Source organism: Oryctolagus cuniculus, chromosome 15, assembly GCF_964237555.1.
Source record: "Oryctolagus cuniculus chromosome 15, mOryCun1.1, whole genome shotgun sequence".
Classification (NCBI taxonomy): Eukaryota; Metazoa; Chordata; class Mammalia; order Lagomorpha; family Leporidae; genus Oryctolagus; species Oryctolagus cuniculus.
The window spans coordinates 54,964,241-54,989,927 of NC_091446.1; the positions used below are offsets into that span (position 1 = coordinate 54,964,241).

The 25,687-nt window shown below is 41.8% G+C and overlaps 1 protein-coding gene across 8 annotated transcripts in view; it reads right to left on the minus strand.

Annotated features, from left to right (window-relative positions):
- Window positions 1-25,687, minus strand: part of LOC127484203 (uncharacterized) — a 256,632-nt gene that overhangs the window by 39,134 nt on the left and 191,811 nt on the right. For 6 of the 8 annotated variants that reach the window (XR_011382413.1, XR_011382412.1, XM_070057710.1 and 3 more), the window contains one exon: window positions 10,706-10,788. Coding sequence is in view for 2 of the 8 variants with exons in the window: in XM_070057715.1 (XP_069913816.1) it covers window positions 10,775-10,788 (14 nt within the window). In the remaining 6 variants the exon portion in view is untranslated. Of the gene's footprint in view, window positions 1-4,778; window positions 8,907-10,705; window positions 10,789-25,687 lie in introns of those variants that run through there. The other 2 variants (XM_070057713.1, XM_070057708.1) reach the window with 1 other exon arrangement.

Genomic DNA, 25,687 nt, shown 5'->3' on the forward strand with positions numbered 1-25,687 from the left:
TTGTGAAGCATGAATCATGATCCTTTTTGTTTTGCATCTTTATATCTGCATTTTAAAAATTACGTATTTTCTCTTCATGATGAAAATTGAAAACGAAAACAAACAAAAACCTGTAAGTGTCTTCTCATAGAGAAACCTATTTTATTACATCAGATTATCATTGAAATAATAGTCAACATTTTTTGAGAGTCTATTGTATGTCTGGCACTCAAAATCACCTACTTTTATCCATATTTTAGAGATGATAAAACCAAAAATAGAGAGGTTAGAGGATTTATCCATGGTTGCCCAGTTACTAATCATCAGTTAAGACTTGAACTAGGGCTACTTGTACCCAAAGTCCATGTCCTCTTTCATTAGACTATACCAACTCCCCAGCCTTCCCTGAGAGCACAACACTCAAGAAACTCAACAGAGGCCAGCACCGTGGCTCACTAGGCTAATCCTGCACCTGCGGCGCCGGCACCCCGGGTTCTAGTCCTGGTCGGGGTCCTGGATTCTGTTCCGGTTGCCCCTCTTCCAGTCCAGCTGTCTGCTGTGGCCCAGGAGTGCAGTGGAGGATGGCCCAGGTCCTTGGGTCCTGCACCTGTATGGGAGACCAAGAGGAAGCACCTGGCTCCTGGCTTCGGATTGGCGCAGCACAGCGGCTGCAACGCACCGGCCGTAGTGGCCACTTGGGGAGTGAACCAATGGAAAAAGGAAAACCTTTCTCTCTGTCTCTCTCTCACTGTCTAACTCTGCCTGTCAAAAAATAAATAAATAAATAAATAAATAAAAAGGAAACTCAACAGAAACAAGCTGGACCTATAACTTGCCATTTCACTGGCTGATAATCTTGTGGCTACAAATAGATGCTCCCTCCTACAAAGCTGTGGGCATGACTAGAATATTTCCCTCTAAATCTTCAAGCTCCAAGCCCAACCTACAACCTGGTCATGAAAATTAAAGAAAGATACTAAAATACAAAAGAGCAGTAAAGTCTAGGGAACCCAAAAAAGTATTGTGTTCATATTAACTGCAAAAAAAAAAAAAATCTATCTCCAAGAGTAGTTTTGGGACATAAAGAATTAAACCAAAACCTTGATGAAGATAAAGATCTAGATCTAGATCTAAATATAAATATAAATATAGGCCAAAGGTAATCTTGAAATTGGTCATTTAAAAATATAAAATACATGTTTGGATTGATTTCTGGTGTTTCTATTCTGTTCCATTGGTCTATCCATCTGTTTCTGTACCAGTACCATGCTGTTTTGATAACAACTGCCCTGTAGTATGTCCTGAAATCTGGTATTGTGATGCCTCCGGCTTTGTTTTTGTTGTACAAGATTGCTTTAGCTATTCGAGGTCTCCTGTATCTCCATATGAATTTTAGCATCATTTTTTCCAGGTCTGAGAAGAATGTCTTCGGTATTTTGATTGGTATTGCACTGAATCTGTAAATTGCTTTTGGGAGAATGGACATTTTGATGATATTGATTCTTCCAATCCATGAGCATGGAAGGTTTTTCCATTTTTTGGTATCCTCTTCTATTTCTTTCTTTAAGATTTTGTAATTTTCATCGTAGAGATTCTTAACGTCCTTGGTTAAGTTTATTCCAAGGTATTTGATTGTTTTTGTAGCTACTGTGAATGGGATTGATCTTAGAAGTTCTTGCTCAGCCGTGGCATTGCCTGTGTATACAAAGACTGTTGATTTTTGTGCATTGATTTTATATCCTGCTACTTTGCCAAACTCTTCTATGAGTTCCAACAGTCTCTTAGTAGAGTTCCTTGGATCCCCTAAATAAAGAATCATATCATCTGCAAAGAGGGATAGTTTGACTTCTTCCTTCCCAATTTGTATCCCTTTAATTTCTTTTTCTTGCCTAATAGCTCTGGCTAAAACTTCCAGAACTATATTGAATAGCAGTGGTGAGAGTGGGCATCCCTGTCTGGTACCAGATCTCAGTGGAAATGCTTCCAACTTTTCCCCATTCAATAGGATGTTGGCTTGGGTTTTTCATAAATTGCTTTGATTGTATTGAGGAATGTGCCTTCCAAACCCAGTTTGCTTAGAGTTTTCATCATGAAAGGGTTTTGTTTTTATCAAATGCTTTCTCTGCATCTATTGAGATAATCATATGGTTTTTCTTCTGCAGTCTGTTAATGTGGTGTATCACGTTGATTGTTTTGCGCATATTGAACCATCCCTGCATGCCAGGGATAAATCCCATTTGGTCTGGGTGGATGATCTTTCTGATGTGTTGTTGTATTCTATTGGCCAGAATTTTATTGAGGATTTTTGCATCTATGTTCATCAGGGATATCGGTCTGTAATTCTCTTTCAATGCTGCATCTTTTTCTGGCCTACAGCCAACTTATATTTGATCGAGGATCCAAAACCAATCCCTGGAGTAAGGACAGTCTATTCAATAAATGGTGCTGGGAAAACTGGATTTCCATGTGCAGAACCATGAAGCAAGACCCCTACCTTTCACCTTACACAAAAATTCACTCAACATGGATTAAAGACTTAAATCTATGACCCGACACCATCAAATTATTAGAAAGCACTGGAGAAACTCTGCAAGATATAGGTACTGGCAAAGACTTCTTGGAAAATACCCCAGAAGCATAGGCAGTCAAAGCCAAAATTAACATTTGGGATTGCATCAAATTGAGAAGTTTCTGTACTTCAAAAGAAACACTCAGGAAAGTGAAAAGGCAACCAACAGAATGGGAAAAAATATTCGCAAACTGATAGAGGGTTGCAACAGATAAAGGGTTGATAACCAGAATCTACAAAGAAATCAAGAAACTCCACAACATCAAAACAAACAACCCACTTAAGAGATGTGCCAAGGACCTCAATAGACATTTTTCAAAAGAGGAAATCCAAATGGCCAACAGACACATGAAAAAATGTTCAAGATCACTAGCAATCAGGGAAATGCAAATCAAAACCACAATGAGGTTTCACCTCACCCCGGTTAGAATGGCTCACATTCAGAAATCTACCAACAACAGATGCTGGAGAGGATGTGGGGAAAAAGGGACACTAACCCACTGTTGGTGGGAATGCAAATTGGTTAAGCCACTGTGGAAGTCAGTCTGGAGATTCCTCAGAAACCTGAAGATAACCCTACCATTCAACCCAGCCATACCACTCCTTGGAATTTACCCAAAGGAAATGAAATTGCCAAACAAACAAGCTGTCTGCACATTAATGTTTATTGCAGCTCAATTCACAATAGCTAAGACCTGGAACCAACCCAAATGTCCATCAACAGTAGATTGGATAAAGAAATTATGGGACATGTACTCTATAGAATACTATACAGCAGTCAAAAACAATGAAATCCGGTCATTTGCAACAAAATGGAGGAATCTGGAAAACATTATGCTGAGTGAATTAAGCCAGTCCCAAAGGGACAAATATCATATGTTCTCCCTGATCGGTGACAACTAACTGAGCACCAAAGGGGAAACCTGTTGAAGTGAAATGGACACTATGAGAAACAGTGACTTGATCAGCTCTTGTCCTGACTGTTGATGTACAATGTAAAGCTTTATCCATTTTAGTATTTTCTCTTTGTTTTGTTCTAGTACTATTGGTTGAACTCTGTGATTAACACACAATTATTCTTAGGTGTTTAAATTTTAACTGAAAAGTGATCCCTGTTAAATATAAGAGTGGGAATAAGATCAAAGTCAGCGAACTCAAAAGGCTTCCATAGCCTTGGCAACTCATGACTAGAGCCTCGGGAGATTACTGACGCCATCAGCAAGAGTGTCAAATTGGTAAGTCAACAACAGGAGTCACTGTGTACTTACTTCTCATGTGGGATCTGTCCTTAGTGCTGCTCCTCCGCATACCGAGGAGCTGCACCGGACCGGACACTTGTTCCCTTTTTTAGAAGTCTATTCTATAGTAAAGTAAGAATGAGCAAACAGCGAACTCTCAAAGCAAGAATGAGTAGAGAGAAACGAGAAAAAACAAAGCAACGAACTTCCCCGCAAACTCTTCAACGCACTCTCCAACCAACCCACACCACCGTGCCGTCTCTCTTCTCCTTTATAGTCCTCTCCACCAATCCGTGCTCCGCCTGTCCACGTGTCGAGCATGCCATTCTCTTCCAATCAGAGGATGAATCGGCTCCTGCAGCTTCTAGTAGTCAAGATGAATCAGCTGTGTAAAAACTGGTTACTCCTTATCAGCGCCATATTATGGGAGGCGGGCTTCACCTCCCGCAGGAGACGGATTCTGCCTCCCACACTTAGTGTGTTGTCCAATGTGAAGTAATGCTATAACTAGTACTGAAACAGTATTTTACACTTTGTGTTTCTGTGTGGGTGCAAACTGATGAAATCTTTACTTAATATATACTGAATTGATCTTCTGTATATAAAGATAATTGAAAATGAATCTTGATGTGAATGGAATGGGAGAGGGAGTGGGAGATGGGAGGGGTGTGAGTGGGAGGGAAATTATGGGGGGGAGCCATTGTAATCCATTAACTGTACTTTGAAAATTTAAATTTACTAAATAAAAAATAAAAAAAATAAATTTAAAAATACAGAAGAATTCTTCTGAGCCCTCTAGTATTCAGCAGTATATTTCAAGAGCGCTCATCTCTCCAGATATAAGAGTTAAGTTTCAGGGATAAACATTTGCTTAAATCAAACCTGAGCTAGGTGATGGAGATTTTGTGACAAAAAGGCAAATTCATGCCCTTTAGTAGATTCTAGACTGACTAGAGAAAGGAATGAAGAATATAATATGTCAGCTCCAAGAGTTGCTTGAAAATATTTTTATTAAATGATGAAATTATATGATCATTTCAATAAATGCAGAAAAAAATTCAGCAAAAAGCGTGATATCCATTCATATTAAAAAACAAATACTTTTTGGGAAACGTGAATGAAAAGAAACTTCCTTTCTTTTGATACAGGATACCTACCAAACCCATCAAAATTATATTTAATTTTAAAATTTTGTAAACATCTGACTCCATGGTGACTTGGCAGTCTTAATCAACACAAGAAAATAAGAAAAAAAGTAAAAGAAAAGATAATTCACATAAAAAAGCCACAGGAATCAATGAACAAAGTCATATAAATAATAAAAAAACACTCATATAAATAATAAAAGAGTTTAGCAAGGCAATTGAATACAAAATCAAGACCAAAAAAATTTCCTAATATTTGGCAGTTGCATATTGTTGCCTCATGTGTTGCAAAGCACTCACAGACATTTTCTCATCTACAAAATGTCACAAGGATCCCATGAGTTTGATATATCAGGATCATCATTATCTTTACTTTTATTTCTTTTTTTTTAAAGATTTATTTTATTTATTTGAAAGACAGTTACAGAGAGAGGTAAAGACACATACACACACACACACACACACACACTCACACACACACAGGTCTTCCTCTCCCAAATGGAGGCAATGGCTGGAGCAGAGCTGTGCTGATCCAAAGCCAGGAGCCAGGAGCTTCTTCCATGTTTCCCATGTGAGTGTATGGGCACAAGGACTTGGGCCATCCTCTGCTGCTTTCCCAGGCATATTAGCAGGGAGCTGGATCAGAAGTGGAGCAGGTAGGACTTGAACTGGCCCATCCCTATGGGATGCCGGCACTGCAGACCAGGGCTTTAACCCACTGCGCCACAGCATTGGCCCCAGGATCATCGTTATCACCAGCAAGAAGTACATAATTCTCATTTGATAAATGTGTATCTGAGTCAGAGAAATCTATTTTTTTTTTTTGGTGTTAAAATTCTATGAGTGGGGGCTGGTGCTGTGGCACAGTAGGTTGGGCCTCTACCTGTGGTGCAGGCATCCCATACGGGTACCAGTTCGAGCCCCATGTGCTTCACTTCTGATCCACTCCCTGCTGGTGGCCTAGGAAAGCAGTAGAAGATAGCCCAAGTGCTTGTGCCCTGCACCCACGTGGCAGATCCAGAGGAAGCTCCTGGCTGCAGATGCCTGGATTCGGATTGGCCCAGCTCTAGCCATTGTGGCCATCTGTGGAGTGAACCAGCAGATGAAAAATCTCTCTCTCTCTCTCTTCTGTCTGTCTCTCTCTCTCTCCCTCTCTTTCTCTAACTCTACCTCTCAAATAAATAAATAAATAAATCTTTTTAAAAATCCCATGAGTATGGGGGCTGGTGCTGTGGCGCAGTGGGTTAAAGTCCTGGCCTAAAGTGCCGGCATCCCATATGGGCGCCGGTTCTAGTCCCAGCTGCTCCTCTTCCGATCCAGCTCTCTGCTATGGCCTGGGATAGCAGTAGAAGATGGCCCAAGTCCTTGGGTCCTTGCACCCATGTGGGCGCCACAGAAGAAGCTCCTGGCTCCTGGCTTCAGATTGGTTCAGCTCCACCCGTTTCAGCCATCTGGAGAGCGAACCAGTGGATGGAAGACCTCTCTCTCTCTCCCTCTCTCTGTAACTCTGTCTTTCAAATAAATAAAATAAATCTTAAATAAATTATATGAGTATGGATGAACACAGTCATATAAGAACCACTGCAAGATAAAGACTTATGGCAAAAAAAAAAAAAATCCTTTGATACAGCTTTGCAGCCAACCCTCTGCCTCCACACCCAGTCCTCAGTAACCATGGGCCTCTTTTCAACATTACAGTTCTGCTTTCTTCCTGCATTTCTTTTCCAAAACTTTGGCCCACATATAAATGGAGCTGTATATTATATAGCTTTTTGCTACATAATTTGAGCCTTTTCACTTAAGATGGTGCATTTGAGATTCATCAAAGCTGTAGCATATAAAATTATCTATCTATCTATCTATCTATCATCTACATTCCATCACATGGAAAGTCATACAAATGCTTGAATATAGGTTTTTTTTTTTTTTTTTTGACAGGCAGAGTGGACAGTGAGAGAGAGAGAAAGAAAGGTCTTCCTTTAGCCGTTGGTTCACCCTTCAATGGCCGCCGCGGCCGGCACACTGCAGCCGGCACACCGCGCTGATCCGATGGCAGGAGCCAGGTACTTATCCTGGTCTCCCATGGGGTGCAGGGTCCAAGTACTTGGGCCATTCTCCACTGCACTCCCTGGCCACAGCAGGGAGCTGGCCTGGAAGAGGGGCAACCGGGACAGGATCCGGGACTAGAACCCGGTGTGCCGGCGTCGCAAGGCAGAGGATTAGCCTAGTGAGCCATGGCGCCGGCCATGAATATAGGTTTTTATATAAATATACATTTTCATTTCTTTAGGGTAAAATGCCTCAGAGAGGATTGCTGGGACAGATGTTACTACAGTTGATCTTAGCCAAAAGGCAAAGAAGAAATGGGACAAATGTTAAGTGTGTGCTTATCTATCTGTCAAAATGCTTTCCAAACTGGCTGTATAATTTTGCCTGCCCACCAATGTCATATGAGAGTTCCAAATGCTCTGCACCCTTGCCAGCACTTGGTATTGTCAGATTTTTTAACTTCGTCTGTTCTAATAGATGTGTGTGTGTGTGTGTGTCTGCGTGTGTGTGTGTCTGTGTGGTAGTAAGTCATTGTGGATTTAATTTCCACTTCTGTATTGACTAAAGATGTTTAGTGTTTTTTTATGTGCTTTTTTGATATATCTTTATCTTATTTGGAGAAGAAAGAAGAGATGGTAGGGAAATACCTGATCAACTTCTTGCCTATTTTTTAAAAGCTGTTTTTTCCTTATTATTGAAATTAGAGTTCTTTATATATTCTGTAAACAAGTCCTTCATCAGACATATATTTTGCAAATATTTCTCCCAGTCTAAGGCTTATGTTTCCATTCTGTTAATAGTGTCTTTGTAGAGCAGAAGCGTTTAATTTTTATGATGTCCAGGTTATTATTTTTCTTTATAAATCAGTCTTTTGATACTATATTTCACAAATCATTCCATAACATAAATCAAAAATATTTTCTCCTAAGAGCTTAAAGCTCATTCCTGAAGAAACCAGTCCTAAAATCAGATTCCTTGTGCCTTTGCCTATTATCATATTTTATTATATCATCATCTGACAAGGTAAGTTTCATAGATTAAGGAATAAAAATGATCATTACAATGTAGTCTAGACAAAGCAATGCCATTTAATTAGAAATTAATTTTTCTCTGGAATCATATGTATATATTGTTTATGTATCAATAATTTCAGTTAGTTTCTTGACAGCAAGGACCAAAGTCTATTATGACTAACATTCTGAGCAGTACTCTCTCAAGGGGAGGCATCCAATTATACCCGGTAATGTAGCAGACTTCATTCACTGACTGAAGGGGCCATTCTGGTAACTCATTCTGCTAACTCAGAGATCTGATCACCCCTTCAGCTGAGCCAGGCACTAGACCAAGAGGCTGTTCTAATATCTTGAGTGGGAGCCACCATCTGAGTTGTCAGGAAGCTGGTCTAATATCTTGGATTGAGGTCACCATCTGCAAAGTTAGCCTGTCCCAGAAGATGTTATGTACCCAGTTGTCACTTGCTATCTAGTTAACCTATTCTTCACAATGAACAACAAACAAACAAAAACAGATTTACAAAGAACTGAAAGAATTTGAGACACTGTAAAGAAACACCTCACAAGCTGTGAGGAATCTGATAAACCGGCTAAGTTTTTTAGAAACAAAATGAGTAAATACAAGTTTCCATGTAAGGGCTATGGTTCTAAATGGTCAAATTGAAAGTTCAACAAGTTGTCCTAAAAGTATCCCGTGAGTCACTGTCATAACTTGGATTGGAACTCAAAACTCCTCCTTCTGAGCTTTATGACAAATCACCAGAGACATGGACGTCTGCTCTGGGGCTGACAAATCCTTCCGTGAGGCAATGGCTGAGGAAATGAGCTCCAGCATGACACCCCTTGGTGCTGTCTAGTTGTTGTTATCTCACTCAGCAAAGAAAAGGTGAGTAAATATTATCTCCATTTTCACCTAGGGAGAGGAGACAGAAGGTAAATAAAGTAATAATATGTGGTGAGGGAATGGGTAGGATGAAGACACATAATCTTCTTGAGAAGCTAATGTATCAAGACAAGAACTGGGTAGGACAGAAGAGAACAAACTCTCCCACTAGCAAAAGAAAGACGATGGAAGACAGACATAATTGAGAAGAAAGTTTATTTATTTATTTATTTATTGACAGGCAGAGTGGACAGTGAGAGAGAGAGACAGAGAGAAAGAGAGAAAGGTCTTCCTTTGCCATTGGTTCACCCTCCAATGGCCGCCACGGCCGGTGCGCTGCGGCTGGCGCACCGCGCTGATCCAAAGGTAGGAGCCAGGTGCTTCTCCTGGTCTCCCATGGGGTGCAGGACCCAAGCACTTGGGCCATCCTCCACTGCACTCCCTGGCCACAGCAGAGAGCTGGCCTGGAAGAGGGGCAACCGGGACAGAATCCGGCGCCCCGACCAGGACTAGAACCTGGTGTGCCAGAGCCACAAGGCGGAGGATTAGCCTATTGAGCCGCAGCGCCGGCTGAGAAGAAAGTTTATTAAACATGGATTTTTCCCATCTAAAAATGGGGCTGGTGTTTCATCCATGAGGATGATTGGTTCAAAAATGCTTTGGAAGAGCAGGATTACTCAGAAAGGATTTCTACACAGATATACATTTCTAAGAGTAAAGATGTTCTAGATAGACACATAATTTATAAGATTAAATGAAAGGTGTTTCAGAGTTGACATTCTATTATGACTATGACTGTTAAGGTTTGCCATTGTGAAAGTAAATTTTCAAACTGAATAGAATTAGAACCCTAATGTTAACATAGCCAGGAAAGAAACGAGTCCTATGGATTAGAGTGTATGGGGTTACTATTGGGATGAATCATATGGAAATGGTTACATAGTTTAAAAATTGCCAATGACCGACAATTTTATACGGTTCAACCTAATTCTGAGCCAGGGTTTGATCGTAAAGGTCTGTTTTTCAGTATATTTCTAGTTTATATTCATATCCTAGACTGAAGCCCTTCCTGGGGTTTCCATTTGTGAATGATCTGTGGTGTCCCTTCTCTAAGTCTTGCTCAGGAACTACACAGGACCCTATATCCTTGACCATCACCTTCCTCCACCTCAAATATTGACAGCAAAACAATAGCCATGATGGCACAAGGAAATATCACCTCATTAAAACTGAAATTCTTGGGAATGTCACATTGTTTTACTCTCTTGATTCTAAGGATACCAATGTAACTCTTTTTAGCTGCCAAAGATTTTCAGTGCGTTAAATAAGATATTCAATGTTTTAGATAAGATAAGCACCCAAAGAACAGACACCCCAAAATGCATTTGTGACTTTCTAGCTAAGCAGAAGTCTATGCATTAAGTTTAATTGACTCATTTAGTATATAACTGAGCAACAGCACAGCATTCCCATGACACTGCATAGGTTCCAAAACAATCAAATTAACATGCAGGTGGACAAACAAGATATACATCTCCACGTGCTAAATTATGTAGGATAAAACTTAAGTAGGACAGCAATGTATTTGATAAGTCATGATGTAGTAAAAGCTGAAATGCCAATATATTTATGCAGATGTGCTTTGAATTTAGGAGGAGGATAGATCTGAGGACAGAGGTCTAGAGGTAGAATTTGAGCAGGATTTGAAGAAAGGGCAGCATTTAGAGGAGGAAACCAGAGAAAAAACAGTCTAGGTAGAAGCACAAGATCAACAAACGCATGGTGCCAGGATAGTTTGTGGGGATCTTGAGTAACAGTCTATTACTTACTGCATCAGCCATCAGGTGTAATCCATCATGGGAGAGTCAAGTGCAAACAATGGACAACTGTATTGTTTATTAATGGAAAAATCCTGCAGAGAAAAAGCAAATCCTCGTTTGTTCTTCTCCTCCCACCTCTTATATTCACATCTCCCCACCTTCCCTTGAATACAGTGCTAGGTGATTAGTATTAAATTTTAACAAAAAAATGATCCCTGTTAAATATAAGAGTGGGAATAAGAGAGGGAGGGGATGTACAATTTGGGACATGCTCGATCGGACTTGCCCCAAATGGTGGAATTAGAAATGTGCCAGGGGATTCCAATACAATCCCATCAAGGTGGCAAGTACCAATGCAATCTCACTAGTCCAAGTGATCAATTTCAGTTCACAATTGATCACACTGATAGGTCCAAGAGTCAAAGGGATTACACAAACAAGACTAGTGTCTGCTAATACTAACTGATAGAATCAAAAAGGGAGAGAATGATGCATCATGGGAAGTGGGATACACAACAGACTCATAGATTGGCAGATGTCCTAAATAGCACTCTGGTCTCAGAATCAGCCCCTTAACGCATTTGGATCTGGCTGAAGAGCCCATGAGAGTATTTTAGGCATGGAAAGCCAAGACACTCTGAAAAAAAAAAGAAAAAAAAAAAAGAAGAAGACCTAAATGAAAGATCTCTGCGAGTGAGATCCCAGTAGAAAGAACGGGGCCATCAAAGAAGGAGGTACCTTTCTCTGAAGGGAGGAGAGAACTTCCACTTTGACTATGACCCTGTTGGAATAAGATCGAAGACAGTGAACTCAAAAGGCTTCCATAGCCTTGGCAACTCATGACTAGAGCCTAGGGAGATTACTGACGCCATAAACAAGAGTGTCAAATTGTTAAGTCAACAACAGGAGTCACTGTGTACTTACCTCTCATGTGGGATCTGTCCTTAATGTGTTGTCCAATGTGAAGTAATGCTATAACTAGTACTGAAACAGTATTTTACACTTTGTGTTTCTGTGTGGGTGCAAACTGATGAAATCTTTACTTAATATATACTGAATTGATATTCTGTATATAAAGATAATTGAAAATGAATCTTGATGTGAATGGAATGGGAGAGGGAGTGGCAGATGGGAGGGGTGTGAGTGGGAGGGAAGTTATGGGGGGGGGAGCCGTTGTAATCCATAAACTGTACTTTGAAAATTTATATTCACTAAATAAAAAAAGAAAAAAAGTATTTAATTTGCTCCATCTCAATATTTTTGTCAACGATTCCAAGTTGAAAAGCAGAAACCACAGTCAACTTTGCTTTGTCTGTCATCTTTTCAAAGTACTAGATTTTAAGCATTTGAAATGTGTTCATGACTTACAATTGCATTGGTTAGTTTAACAGACTTTTTGAAAATGCATTTATTTAAAGTTTATTAAATTTGAATAGTTAAACTTTTGTAAAAAAAAAAATTAAAAAAAAACTTTTTGTGAAACAGAGAGAAAGAGAGGGACAGAAACAGAGAGAGATCTGTGCACTGATTCACTCCCTGAATGACTGCAACAGCTGGGGCTGGACTAGGCCAAAGCCAGAAGCTGCAAACTCAATCCTGATCTCTCATGTGGGTGGTAGCGACCTAACTATTTGAGCCATTACCTGCTGCCTTCCTGATTATGAGCAGAAAGTTGGAATCAAGAGTGGAACCAGGGGGCCGGGGCTGTGGCATAGTGGGTAAAGCCACCACCTGCAGTACCAGCATCCCATATAGACACTGGTTCGAGTCCTGGCTGCTCTACTTCCAATCCAGCTCTCTGCTATGGCCTGCAAAAGCAGTAGAAGATGGCCCAAGTCCTTGGGCTCCTGCACTCGCGTGGAGACCAGGAGTAAGCTCCTGGCTCCTGGCTTCAGATCGGCACAGCTCCAACCATTGCAGCCATGTGGGGAGTAAATCAGAGGATGGAAGACTTCTCTCTCTCTCTCTCTCTCTCTCTCTCTCTCTCTCTCTCTCTCTCTCTGCCTCTATGTACCTCTGACTTTCAAATAAATAAATAAATACATCTTTTTAAAAAAAAAGAGGGGCTGACACTGTGGTGTAGTATGTAAAGCTGCTGCAATGCCATCATTCCATATGGGCACTGGTTCAAGTCCCAGCTGCTCCACTTCCAAACCAGCTCTCTGCAATGGCCTAGGAAAGCAGTAGAAGATGACCCAAGTCCTTGAGCCCTGGCACCCGTGTGGGAGACCTGGAGAATCTTCCATCCACTGGTTCGCTCCTCAGATGCCTGCAATGGCCAGGGCTGGGCTGGGCTGAGGCCAAAGACAGAAGCTGGAAGCTCAGTCCAGGTCTCCCTAGTGGATGGCAGGGATCCACATACTGGAGCCATCACCTGTTGCTTCCTAGTGTGTATACTAGCAGAAAACTGGAACAGAAGCAGAATGAAGAGCCAAACCTAGGCACTCTGTTATGGATGCAGGCATCCCAAGAGGCAACTTGATCACAGTGCCAAATGCTTGTCCCTAATCTTTAATTGAGAGACAAAGACACACAGAGTGAAAGACAGACAGGGCTTCCATTCACTGGTTCACTCCACAAATGCCTACAGTTGGGCTGAGCTTGGGCTGGAGCCAGAGCCTAGGAATTCAATTCAGGTCTCCCACACAGGTGGCAGAAACCCAAATACTTACATCACTGCTGCCTCCCAGGGTACACTTTAGTAGGAAGCTTAAGTAAGGATCTGGAACTGGGAATCAAATCTAGGCACACTGATATGGGACACAGGTGTGCTAACCACCAGGTTAAGCACTCACTCCTCATAGTAGAATTTTACATCCTAGAACATGAAAGTGGGAGAGATGGTTTAGGACAATGAGTTTTTAAAACACCAATATAGCCCTTTCTGCCTGGAAGTGAAGCCACCAGTGATGATAATAGACAGTGCCTTTTCTGTACCTTCTCACACTTACAGGGAGGGTGCTGCACAGAACCTCCACTAGACCCTGGGTGAGTGGCCTATTGAAAGAGAATTCTGAGACCTAGAGTCTTTCTACGGAAGAATAATCTTGGCAGTAAGAAAAGCAAAGTTACAGTTTTAAGAATCCCTTTACAATGGCCATTGCTCATGAGTGGATCCTGGGATAACTGGCAAAGACAAAGGGGCCCAGGACTAGCTTCAGCAGCTTGGTGAGACAGCCTCTTTGCTCTGATGCTTGCTCACCTGGGCACAGTAAAAGACTGGCTGCACTTAGGCTATGATTGCATGAACCTTTTCCTGTTGTCCCAGAATGGTCTCATACAGCAAGCATTTGATAGCCTTCCTCTGAGAGACGCTGGCCAAAAACTGGAGCCAGACCTCTCCCTCCAAATTTGTTAATGTCTGTGGAACCAGCCATAATCAACCCCAGTCATACACCTCCCACCCTGTAGTCCCCTCCTTTTAGGAAGAGGCCAGGGGATGAGAATCAATCAGTAAGGGTCTCAGCTAAGCCATATAAAAGTCTGAGTTTTCTACCTCAGCCTTGCAGGCCGATTTGAGGAGCAACCCTCCTAAGCCCACTGAACTCACCTAAGATGTTTCTGAACAACAGGAAATGGAATTAAAGAGAACACAATTAATTACAGAATCAGGAAACAATACTTTTGTTTTATGTTATGACATCATAAAATTAGGATATCTAAATACACTGGTTACAGTCTTAAATCTATTGTACATTTTACTACACCCATATCATATGCCATCTAAATGACATCCCTAAAATAATTCAAATGCAATTTCTTATCTATTTATTTTCTTATTTTTAATGTAATAAGAACACAACATGAAATTATCTTATTAACCAATTTTAAGTGTACATTTCAGTGCTATAAATGATATGAAGTGTGATTTGTGCTCAGAGAAGTGGACAGTAATCTCTTTAACATGATTATTAGGGCCTTTCTGATTTGCTTTCCTCTAACAAAACTGTCCTGGATTCCTTCATTTATCCTAAGGTATAAATGACTAATAATTAATGCTTTGAGCAATAATGAGACAACAGCCAAAGTTCAGTAGAGCTTTCTAGTTGTCTCAGAATCCCTAATTAGTATACTGACTTTCCCATGGCCATTCCCAACCTTGAGGGCAGTCAGCAAGTCTAAGTAATGCTTGTCAGAGCCACTGGGTGGCACTGGCAGGCCTGAGTTGTGGGCTAGAAGGAGGAAGAGAGAAAGGAAAGGTAGCAAGGAGTCTAGGAGAAAGGGGAGACAAGAGGGAGAGAGCTGAGGGAAGAGAGAAAGAGGTGAAAAAAGAAAGATGAGGCTACAGACAATTGCTTTATGTGGCCTCTATGATTACCCCCAAAACAAGGCAACAGCCTAACTTAGTACCTCGTAGGGGTGAGTCCAACACATTTTATTTATTTAGATTTTGCTGGGCATTTGGCAAAGCTTTGAGTCTCTCAGCTAATGGAGTGATAGCTGCTGCCCCGCTAGGAAGAGATCTTCCAATGGGCAAGTTGAGGCAGGATGTGTATTCATCCTTTTGATTTGGGATAACTCAACTGAAAATTCAAGAAGAGTCCCTCAGTGGAGTTCTCAATTAATGGCAAGTCTTTTCCTTGTAAAGAAACAAAGCAGGACTGTCAGCTCAACCAGAGGTAAGATTGTCCAGAGGTCAATAAATTTATTCAGTAAAGGACTAGATAGTAAACATTTCAGTCTTAGCAAGCCACATAGTCTCTGTCACAGCTACTCTGCAGCATATGAATGGCTGATGACATAAATGGATGGGAATGGCTATGTGACAACAAAACTTCATTTTCTTTTCTTTTTTTTTTTATTTGACAGGTAGAGTTATAGACAGTGAAAGAGAGAGACAGAGAGAAAGGTCTTCCTTCTGTTAGTTCACTCCCTAAATGGCCACTATGGCTGGCGCTGCGCCAATCCGAAGCCAGGAGCCAGGTGCTTCTTCCTGGTCTCCCATGCAGGTGCAGGTGCCCAAGCACTTGGGCTATCCTCCACTGCCCTCCCGAGCCAAAGCAGAGAGCTGGACTGGAAGAGGAGCAACTGGGACTAGAACCTGGAGCCCATATGGGATGCCGGCACTGCAGGTGGAGGATTAACTAAGTGAGCCATGGCACCAGCCCCAACAAAATTCATTTTCAAAAACAGGGGTCAAATTGGCCTCTAAGATAATCTTTTTGACTTCTTTAGTCTTTCTCCTACAACCTTTTTGATAACAACATCTCTGTTTTTGTACAGAATTTATTGTGTTTCGGTACAAAATCTATTGTGTTTTTCTGAATCTGTATTGACTATATGATCTTACACTATAAACTCCTTCAAAGCTCATAGATGACTTCAAGCACTGTGAGTATTCCTGTCTGATCATGTGCAAGGACTACCTCAGGAGCTAGTCACAGAGAAGGCATTTAGCTTTGAAATGTTTGAGACACACAGCTCCTGAAGTTTCCAGGAAGGTTTAAAGGAAGCAATGTGGTTGGTGCTAAGAGGCAGAACATGGAGTCCTGGGGGAATTACACTGCTCTGGCTAAAGTGACCTAGATTCCAACCAGCTTGAGAAAGGTCAGTCCTGGCTCAAACTGTGAAGTGACTGAAGTTTGTCTTTAGAATCTTCCAGCCACACACTCTGTAGTCCCCTTGTAAGGCATACAGGCCTTCATTCCTTTCTCACTCTAACTCCCATCAAGAACCTGATTCTTCACCTTACTAGAATGATAAAATGAAAATGACTAATGACAGAAAAAAGTGCTTCTCATTTAGGGATGTTCACATTTTCATAGGTTGAGTGCATTTGAAGGAGGGGACATAGGATTAATGATAGACTATTATACCTCCTGGTGGTGATTTCTGTCCTGAAAGTGACTCTACTTTGAGATTGGTCAGTAGGAATACCCAGGTGTGCTGTGAAGAAAGTCACTGTACATGGACCTGTGACTGCACTGAATTCCATGGATTAGGATGTGACTGTCACATTTTGGAGTTACATAAAATAGTGGTGGCCCAGATAATGGGTTCTGTGTGTGTGTGTGTGTGTGTGTGTGTGCGTATCTATGTGTGTGCATTTCCCCTTAAGAATAAACAACTGGGTGGCCAGTGCATCCCATATGGGTACCAGTTCAAGTCCCAGGTGTTCCACTTCCCACCCAGCTCCCTACTATTGGCCTGGGAAAGCCCAAGTGCCAGGGCCCCTGCACCCACATAGGAGACCCTGATAAAGCTCCTGGATCCCAGCTCTTGGCTTTGGTCTGGCCCAGCCCTGGTCATTGCAGCCATTTGGGAAGTGAACCAGCAGATGAAAGATTTCTCTCCCTGTTCTTCTCTCACTCTCTTTCTGTAATTCTGACTTTTAAATAAGTAAATAAATAAATCCTTTTTTAAAAAAATAATAATAGACAGCTGAAATGTGGGTGTGCTTTCAAGTCCTCCACCCCAACCCCTGCCTTGGGAAATGAAGGGCATTGACAAAGGTGAGATATTTTGCATCAGAAATGGAATTAAGCACTCTGGACTAGATGGAAATCAGTTTCCTTCCCAAGAGATAGTTTTATTCACACAGTTGATCATGATTAAATTTCTGTGGTCCTCTTACTCCAGACATGGCAGCAAAAACCAGTTCCTTAAAGACTTGGAGGAGCTTCCTGCAGGCTCAATCACAGAGCTCTGTGGTGATTTCTCTCACTACTCTTCTGATCTGCAGATAGGAGAGATAGGAGGTTCTCAGGGAGCAGCTGCATGTTCACAGATCCCTCAAACAATAGGGAATGGGATCTACCGTATAAATGCTTCTTCCCTCTGTCTCAGTTGGTTCTGAGACCACATCTTACAAGGTTCCTCAGAAGACCATGGAGGGATCATGTGTCCATAGCAGCAGCTAAGTTCCCAGAGGAGTCTTGAGCTGGCTTTGGCTTGGCCTAGCCTTGGCCATGGTGGTCACTGGAGAGTGAAGCAATAAATGGAAGATCTCTTTGCCTTTGCCTCTCCCTTTCTGTAACTCTGCCTTTCAAGTAAATACATAAATCTTCAAAAAAAAAAAAAAAGGAGTTAGACATATCCTTATAATTGAACCCAACAATCTAGCTTCCTGCTACTGCACATCTTGGGAGGCATCAGTGATGGTTCAACTCCTTGGGTCTCTGCCATCCTGTGGGAGACCTGGATTGAGTTCCCAGCTCCTGGCTTTGACCTGGCCCACCCCTAGCTGTTGCAGGTATTTGGGAAGTGAATAAACAGACTGCAGATGTGTGTGTGTGTGTGTGTGCCTTCAAATAAATTAAAAAAAAATTTTTTTAAGGAAACCATCATCTAATGCAAGGTCACAAAGATACGTCTATGTTTTCTTCTAAGACTTTCAGAGTTGCAGCTCTTAAGCTTATGTGTATGATACATTTTGAGTTAAATTTTATATATTTTGTGAGGTAGGGGTCCAATTTAATTCTTTTGTTTGTGACTATATACATATAATATATATTACATGTATAATTATTCCAATATCATTTGTTGAAAAAACTATTCTTTCTCCATTGAATTATCTTGGGATCCTTACTAAGAATCAATTGACCATGAGAATAAGGGTTTACTTCTGGATTCCCAACTCAATTCAATTGACCTAAATGTCTATTCTTGTGACAGCCCCACAGTGCCTTGAATACCATTGTTTCATAGTGGGTTTTCAGATTGGGAAATGTGAGTTCTTCAGTTTTGTTCTTTTTCAGCATTGTTTTGACTCTTTTGCATCTTTAGCATTGATTTTTTTTTATTTATTTGACAGGTAGAGCCACAGACATTGAGAGAGAGAGAGAGACAGAGAGCAAGATCTTCCTTCTGTTGCTTCACTCCCTAAATGGCCATTATGGCTGGCACTGCACTGATCTGAAGCCAGGAGCCAGGTGCTTCTCCCTGGTCTCCCATGCGGGTATAGGGGCCCAAGCACTTGGGCCATCCTCCACTGCCCTCCCGGGCCACAGCAGAGAGCTGGACTGGAGGAGGAGCAGCCAGGAGTAAAACCGGCACCCATATGGGATGCCGGCGCCACAGGCAGAGGATTAACCAAGTAAGCCATGGCGCCAGCGTTGGCCCACCGACATTGATTTTTAAAGTATGATTTCCAAATTAGAGGAGAAAAGGTAGATGGAGGATAAGGTTCAAGTGGAAAATAGAAAATACTTTCATTGGAAGTCAAATATGAATATGTGTGCTGGTATAAGAATTTTGAATAGAGAAGCTTATTTTTTGTTTTACAAAGAAAAGGTTTTCTAAAAAAGTTGTTATTGATAATAATCACCATGTTATGAAATTTTACAATTGTTTTCAAGAAAAGTGTATATAATAGTTTTTATTATGAAGACCTTGAGGACTTGAGGATACAAAACTTGGAAATCTTCGTCAACTTTCCCTAATTTATTTGGATGGGTAAGTCCCTAAATGGCATGACCTAGGGAAAAATATTTGATTCTTTTTTTTTTTTTTTTTTTGATAGGCAGAGTGGACAGTGAGAGAGAGAGAGACAGAGAGAAAGGTCTTCCTTTTGCCGTTGGTTCACCCCCTCAATGCCTGCTGTGGCCGGCGCACCGCACTGATCCAAAGCCAGAAGCCAGGTGCTTCTCCCAGTCTCCCATGCAGGTGCAGGGCCCAAGGACCTGGGCCATCCTCCACTGCACTCCAAGGCCATAGCAGAGAGCTGGCCTGGAAGAGGGGCAACCGGGACAGAATCCGGCACCCCGACTGGGACTAGAAACCGGTGTGTCGGCGCCGCAGGTAGAGGATTATCCTATTGAGCCGGCCCAATATTTGATTCTTTTTGAAAATTTTTCATTCCATTGTTATAAAATCCTACTTTTAAAGGACCTTGTGTTCTCAATGTAAGGAGAACTTGATACTTAATTGAGACAAGGTGAACACATCTACAGATCTGAAGACATCAGTGCCTAGAATATGAGTATCCCTATATTCCTGAGTGTTGATTCAGAAAACATATATACTTGTTTCTTCACTGCTATGTACATGACTACAGAAGCCACTGATGGACTTTGAAATAATAAAATATCACTTTATTTGCCTAATGATTACTCAGGGATGTGCCAAAAGGTGATTGCAAACATCTGGGAACAAATGATATTGAGCAAGCTAGGAGGCTGTGCTACCTGATGGGAAGAGTACAGATGAGTTTTAGACTCAGACTGCCCAGGTTCTAGGCTTGCAATTTTTAACTGGCTTTGTAAACTTCAAAAGATATTAAGCCTCACTTTCATTTCTAGAAATTGGTAAATAGCTTTTGCAAGATTGTTCTGAAGATTAAGTGGTTAAACAAGGCAAGAGACACATATGATCTTGTCCAAAAAACACCTGCCACAGAGCAGGTTTTCAATCTTAGTTTCTTTTTCCTCCTATAGTTACAAGTGGACAAATGATGATATCACACTAATCATATGTTAACTGAATTAGTATAAGTTTGATATCTCTCCCTAAGAAATCGTGCAGTTTTTAATAAAGAATATTATATAACATGATGGTTTTTATCTTTCTCAAGAATTTTCCTAGAAATAAATCATTTTTTTAAAAAAGTCCTATTTTGTCAGCTCAAATGTCGTAATTCCTAGTGGAGGAAAATCATGTTCCTTTAACTCTTCAAGACTCAACTCTAAATTTAACCATCAAGCTTAGGTTCTCACAGGCTAGTGGGACAACCAGAAAAGAGGAAACTAAATGGGTGTGAAGTATGCACTCTGATCACTCACAAGAGGATAAGGATATGGCCTCTGTGTTTTAAGGACAGATCTAGAATGGAAGCCCAAATATCCCTGTTTTAAAGTTATAGTATATATTGCACAAGAGAATCTAGGTTTTGCTTGCCATTGTTTCCTTGACATTACAACAATGTCTGGCACACAGCAAGTGTTCAATAAATATTTGTTGAATGAGTGCATACCTCAGTGAACCACAGCAGGTATCATCTGGTCCAGTAGCTTTCAAACATGTTTTTATCTAGGGGCTCTTTGTTCAAACACAATGTTTGGTGGACACCCAACATAACACAGATACAAGAGGAGCTTTTCTGGTCTGAGTGAGCCTAAGGGGCCTGTACCCCAGGGTCTCCTTAGATTCTGCACAGCATAGCTGAGAATTCCTGATTTGGTTAAACCTCTCCTTTCAGAATTGGAAACAGGAAGGCCCAGAGAGGAACCAGACTTGCCCAGTGCTACATTGTGAGACCTAAAACTTCATTATGACTTTGGGAGTTCCTGCGCCAGTGGGGAAAAGGGTACATTCCCCCCAATATTTACATCACTAGGAGACTGTGTGGGCTTAACAGGGCCATCCAGATGGCCCCAGAACAAAGCTATCAGCTGCCCATCCAATTTTTGGAAATGCAGTTCATTCTATGGTGCAATAAAGGGCTTCAAGCTGTGCAACACTATGTTTTGTCTATAAACTTATGACGTTCCAGCTATCCACACAGGAAATTGGTTCCCAACTTGTACATCCTAACATCACCTCCAAAAGAAAGGAAATGAGGATTTTTCTGGAATCCCTTGTCCCAAATAGGTGGGAAAGAACTTAGGAGCTGAATTTGGTGCTGGATATGGTAACCCTAGCATCCTTCCAGATCAGAGATCTAATAAACAATCAACCAATATTAATTGGTGCTAAATGTGGGAAAGACATTTTGACTGTGTTTTTTTCCCTCCAGCCTTCAAGCTTGCTCAAGCCATGCCCTGCTTGTTCCTCCAGCCTTTCACCGCTCCTTCCACCCCTCTTTAGATGCCATGAAGGCTCTGCACCTGAGGGCCCTGCACCCAGTCCCTTCTCTTGTTCCTCCATCTGGTCTTCTAAGGGTCACTCTGTCCTTTGACGTAGGTGCTGACAGCCTCCCAGTACTGCCCTTGCCATCACCTCCTACCTCTTCTCCTCTCCCTTATTCTCTATCATGTTGGACATAGAGAAAGAAGGCATCAGATTCCCCCACAGATGGTAATTACAAAGTTAAAGAGCTGAGATAATGTAGCACTCAATTCTGGCCATCAAAGTCATTTTTCAATTGCATAGTCCTGGATAAAACAAGACCCCTTAGTGGTCAAACAACACTTGAAGCCAAGCTGTTTGAAGATGTCCTCAAGGTACCTGGGAGAGTTCATTCACTGGCAGATGCTTGGCTGCTTGGGGGCAACCCAAGTGCCTGTGGTTCCTTCAGAAGGACTACAGAGGGAGCTGTTTCCTTAGAATGCCTGAGCAGGGCCCCTGCCTGGCCAGTTGCTGGTTTGTGGGGCCACAAACAGCACCAGCTCCTGCATCCAACAGGCTGTTCATAAACTTTATGTGTCACCAAACAAACCTGAGTTGCACTTTTCTAATTTGAAAAAAAAAAAAGAAAAAGAAAACTGTCCACTCAACCGACAGGAGTTCTAGATCACTAACAGCCAGGATCCAAATCTGGATCCCTGGCCCACTTGCCTAATGCTACTTCCCTAACGAGGTAACCTTGAACCAGTTTGGTTACCCAGACTCGGTGTCCGTATCTATAAAGTGGGAACAGGAACACAGTCCAGCTTGTTTCACTGGGTGGCTAAGAGGATTGATGGCACTTGGAAAGGGTATTGTGTAGACTGAAAGATTGGTTTGGAACCTCTCACCACATAGCCTTGGCCACTTTCTAACCTCTTCACCTCTCATGTTTTTGTTTATAATTTGGAGAAGAGAATAGTACTGACTCATAGGATTGTTGTAAGGAGTCGGTTAAAAAAAGTGCATGCAATGGGTTACATAGTGCCAGTACATAATAAACTCTTAATAAATGGCAGCTCATTTTATAGATAATGATTGAAACAAAAATATTTGCAAACCCTGCCATATTATGCACAGGTGAGGTGCCTTATCTACATGCTCACTTGGTTCTCCCACAAACATAAAGCAACATTCCAGAAGGAAAGAGCTGTATTTACAATAGAAATAGAAACACTGTTTACATATATGAATACTTCTTTCAAGGTGTTTCATTGAAGTGAAGGCATCCAGGGTGTGTGGATATGGAAGGGGAAGTGGATATCTGGCCTATATATCTTGAAAGAAGTCACTATCCATGTGCTTTCTGTACTATTACAATTATTTCTCCATCTGTAACCAATAATTCACTGGTTCATTTAAAATACAGCTACAGCAAAGTGATCTACTATGTTCACTATCATCTACAGATATAAAAAAGTAAGGCCCAATCCTCACCCTCAAGAATTTATTGTCTAGTTGAGGAAGATGGAAAGAAAAATAAATGTTATAATACAAAAATATAGTAAGCACAGGATATTGTGATGATGTATGGAAAGGACCCCTAAAATGGACTATAAGGTGGCTGTCCTGAGCCTTCCTGGAAGAGATGAGGAGCTGAATTTTAACAAGGAGTGTGCAGTTGCTATTTGAAGTGAAGTGCAAGGATATTCTAGGCTGATTTGTGGAACGTAGATTCTCCAAGTTCCTCATCTATTAAGTGAGGACCGAAGGGATAGATGCAAAGAAATGGACACCAAAGCAGTTGGTTGAGGGAAATGATGAGGATGTGACTGACCCAGAGTCAGAGGCAGCTGCAAAGGTGATTTAGATGTGGAGGCTGCCTACAAAGGTGGACAGGACTTGGGTACTTTATGGAGATTAATAGGAAGTCAAGAATGGCCCCTAGGGCCGTAGCTAGGTCCAGGAAATCAATTTAGTGCTCCTCTCACAAGCTTTTAATGAATACCTCCTTTATACACATAGAATCTATGACCCCCCACTCTTTCCAGAGTGAAATTCATAATCCATAATCAAGTCAAGGAATCTAGACATTTTCACATCATGAGCCCTCCATCTCTGTTTCCGGTTTGTTGTTTCTCTGCTATTGTTTCAGAAGGAAGAGAAGACTACACTCTTGGGATGATTGCTGGACAACTGAAGCCTTCAGAAGGGGAGGCCAACCACCCCGGGGGTGATGGTCGGCTTTTCCACTCACGACGAATGAGCATAAAGCACAAGTCTTCCTGGAAGTTAATAACACTCACTAGAAATCTTAAAAACGAGCATACCCTTCTGCCCAGAGTTTCTGCTTTTTGGAATCTGGGCTAAGGAAGAAAAATTTTTCGGATACACAAGGATGAACCCAAAGATTTATTTCAAGAATGCTCAGTGCAAAGTTGTTTATAATTGGGAAAAGCCATAAACAACCATATCACACAGAAATAGCTCCTGGCCTTCAAGAACCCAAGGTTGCGCCCTTCTCTGTAACTGAGGAATCTCAACAGACAGTAGAGATTGAAAGATCTTCCAAGGACCTTGTGACAGTCTTGAAGACCTGTATTGATCCACATGCTCTTTTTTTGAACTGGGAATTAGAATATGATACAGCCAAACATCTAAGAAGAGCTGTTCTTCCCCCTCTCTCAGCTACCAGGAACTGCTGATTGAGTGCTCCCAGCTGGCACAAGTAAGAAAATGGCTGGCCCCCCTTTCAGCCATCCCTCTCTCTTCTTCTCCCCATCCCCAGGAGGCTTTGCTTTGTGTCTGAAAGCTCAAAGCTGTGCTGAGTCATGCTGTGCAAATAGCACTGGGCTGGGGCTTGGTGGGGTGTGGGGTGGGATTGAGGAGATAGGCAGGATCACAAAACTTCTTTCTTTCTTGGACTTCCATTTATTGAGCACCTATTATGTGCCAAGCCCTGTTCAAAGCCCCCAGAGAAAGATGATAAATGAGATATAGCCCTACATATGATAGACACTGATACTTTCCTACTCAATATCATTTCTTTCCTTCCGCTTACTAACCAAACCCTACTTTGAATTTCACCATATTCAATTGAACCATTGCATCTCCCATTCTCTTTGCCTCTCAGAACACTCACATGATTCCATTCTAACAAAGAGAGATAAGCAAGCATCGCTAAATACAGCTTCCAGGAAGGCTCTGTAAAAGGAGCAGAACTCCTTTTATGATAATAATAATAGGGTAAAGACCCTATTATTCCGTGACCCCCATCGTTTTTTCAGCCTGAAAGCTGGATATGGTGAAGGTGTAGCCATCTGGTGACCACTGGTGGCAAGCATCAGGGAAATAGCCAAATGACAAAGGTAGCTAAGCAGAAGTCTAGAAGGAAGCTGGGTCCCTAATGGTATTGCAGAGTTACCATGGCAACTTTTGATACTTTCAAAAAATAACCCCCAACTTGTCTGAGATATTCATTAGATGGGCTTTTGGTTACTTGCAGCTGAACAAAATCCCAACAGTCACTTGACCCCGTGGTCTAGGAGGTAAGCAGATTTCTAATGAACAACACAATCCAGTGGCAGGCACTGGTGTGAATGTAGCACAAGCAGCACAGAGGACAGAGTGAACCGCCCCACTCTGATGGGGCAGTGGGCTACTGGGAGGGGTGGCTGGTCAGAAGAGTTTTCCAAAAGGAAGGAATGCTTGAGCTGGGACTTGGTGAATGAGTCTTTCATCAAGCATGAGAGAGCAGGTGGATGGGACGCATTGCAAAGACAAGAGAAGTGATATCATGTGGCACATCAGGGCCTAACATGACTTCACTTGATGAAGGAAGAGGATGCGTGTAAGACAAGGTGGGGGATGACGTAGGAGCCAGGTCATTAAAAGACTAGTGGGACCTCAGACAATTTACTAACTGGTTCCCCTCCAGTGTCCTCAGCTATAGAAACAGGAGACTCACAGAGAGGAAAGAATAGCTGTGAACAGGGTTGGGGGCCTGCAACGATCCCTTTGGACCCACGTCTGGAGGTTGTGCTCGCCCGCAGGACACGGAAGTTTCCGAGGGAACTGCCGTCCAATCCAGCCCACCTCCTTGGTTTCACACTGCGTGGTGTATTCCAAGGACTGTGCTGGCATTTCAGCTTGAACACTAAGTGGTGACTCAGACCCAACAGAAGTGTGGACAACTGTTTACTAAGAAGGCAGCCTTTGGTGTGAGAAATTAGAGTGGGCTGCTGGATTGTGCAGTACTCATGAGCTAGGCAGCTTGGAAATAGCACATAC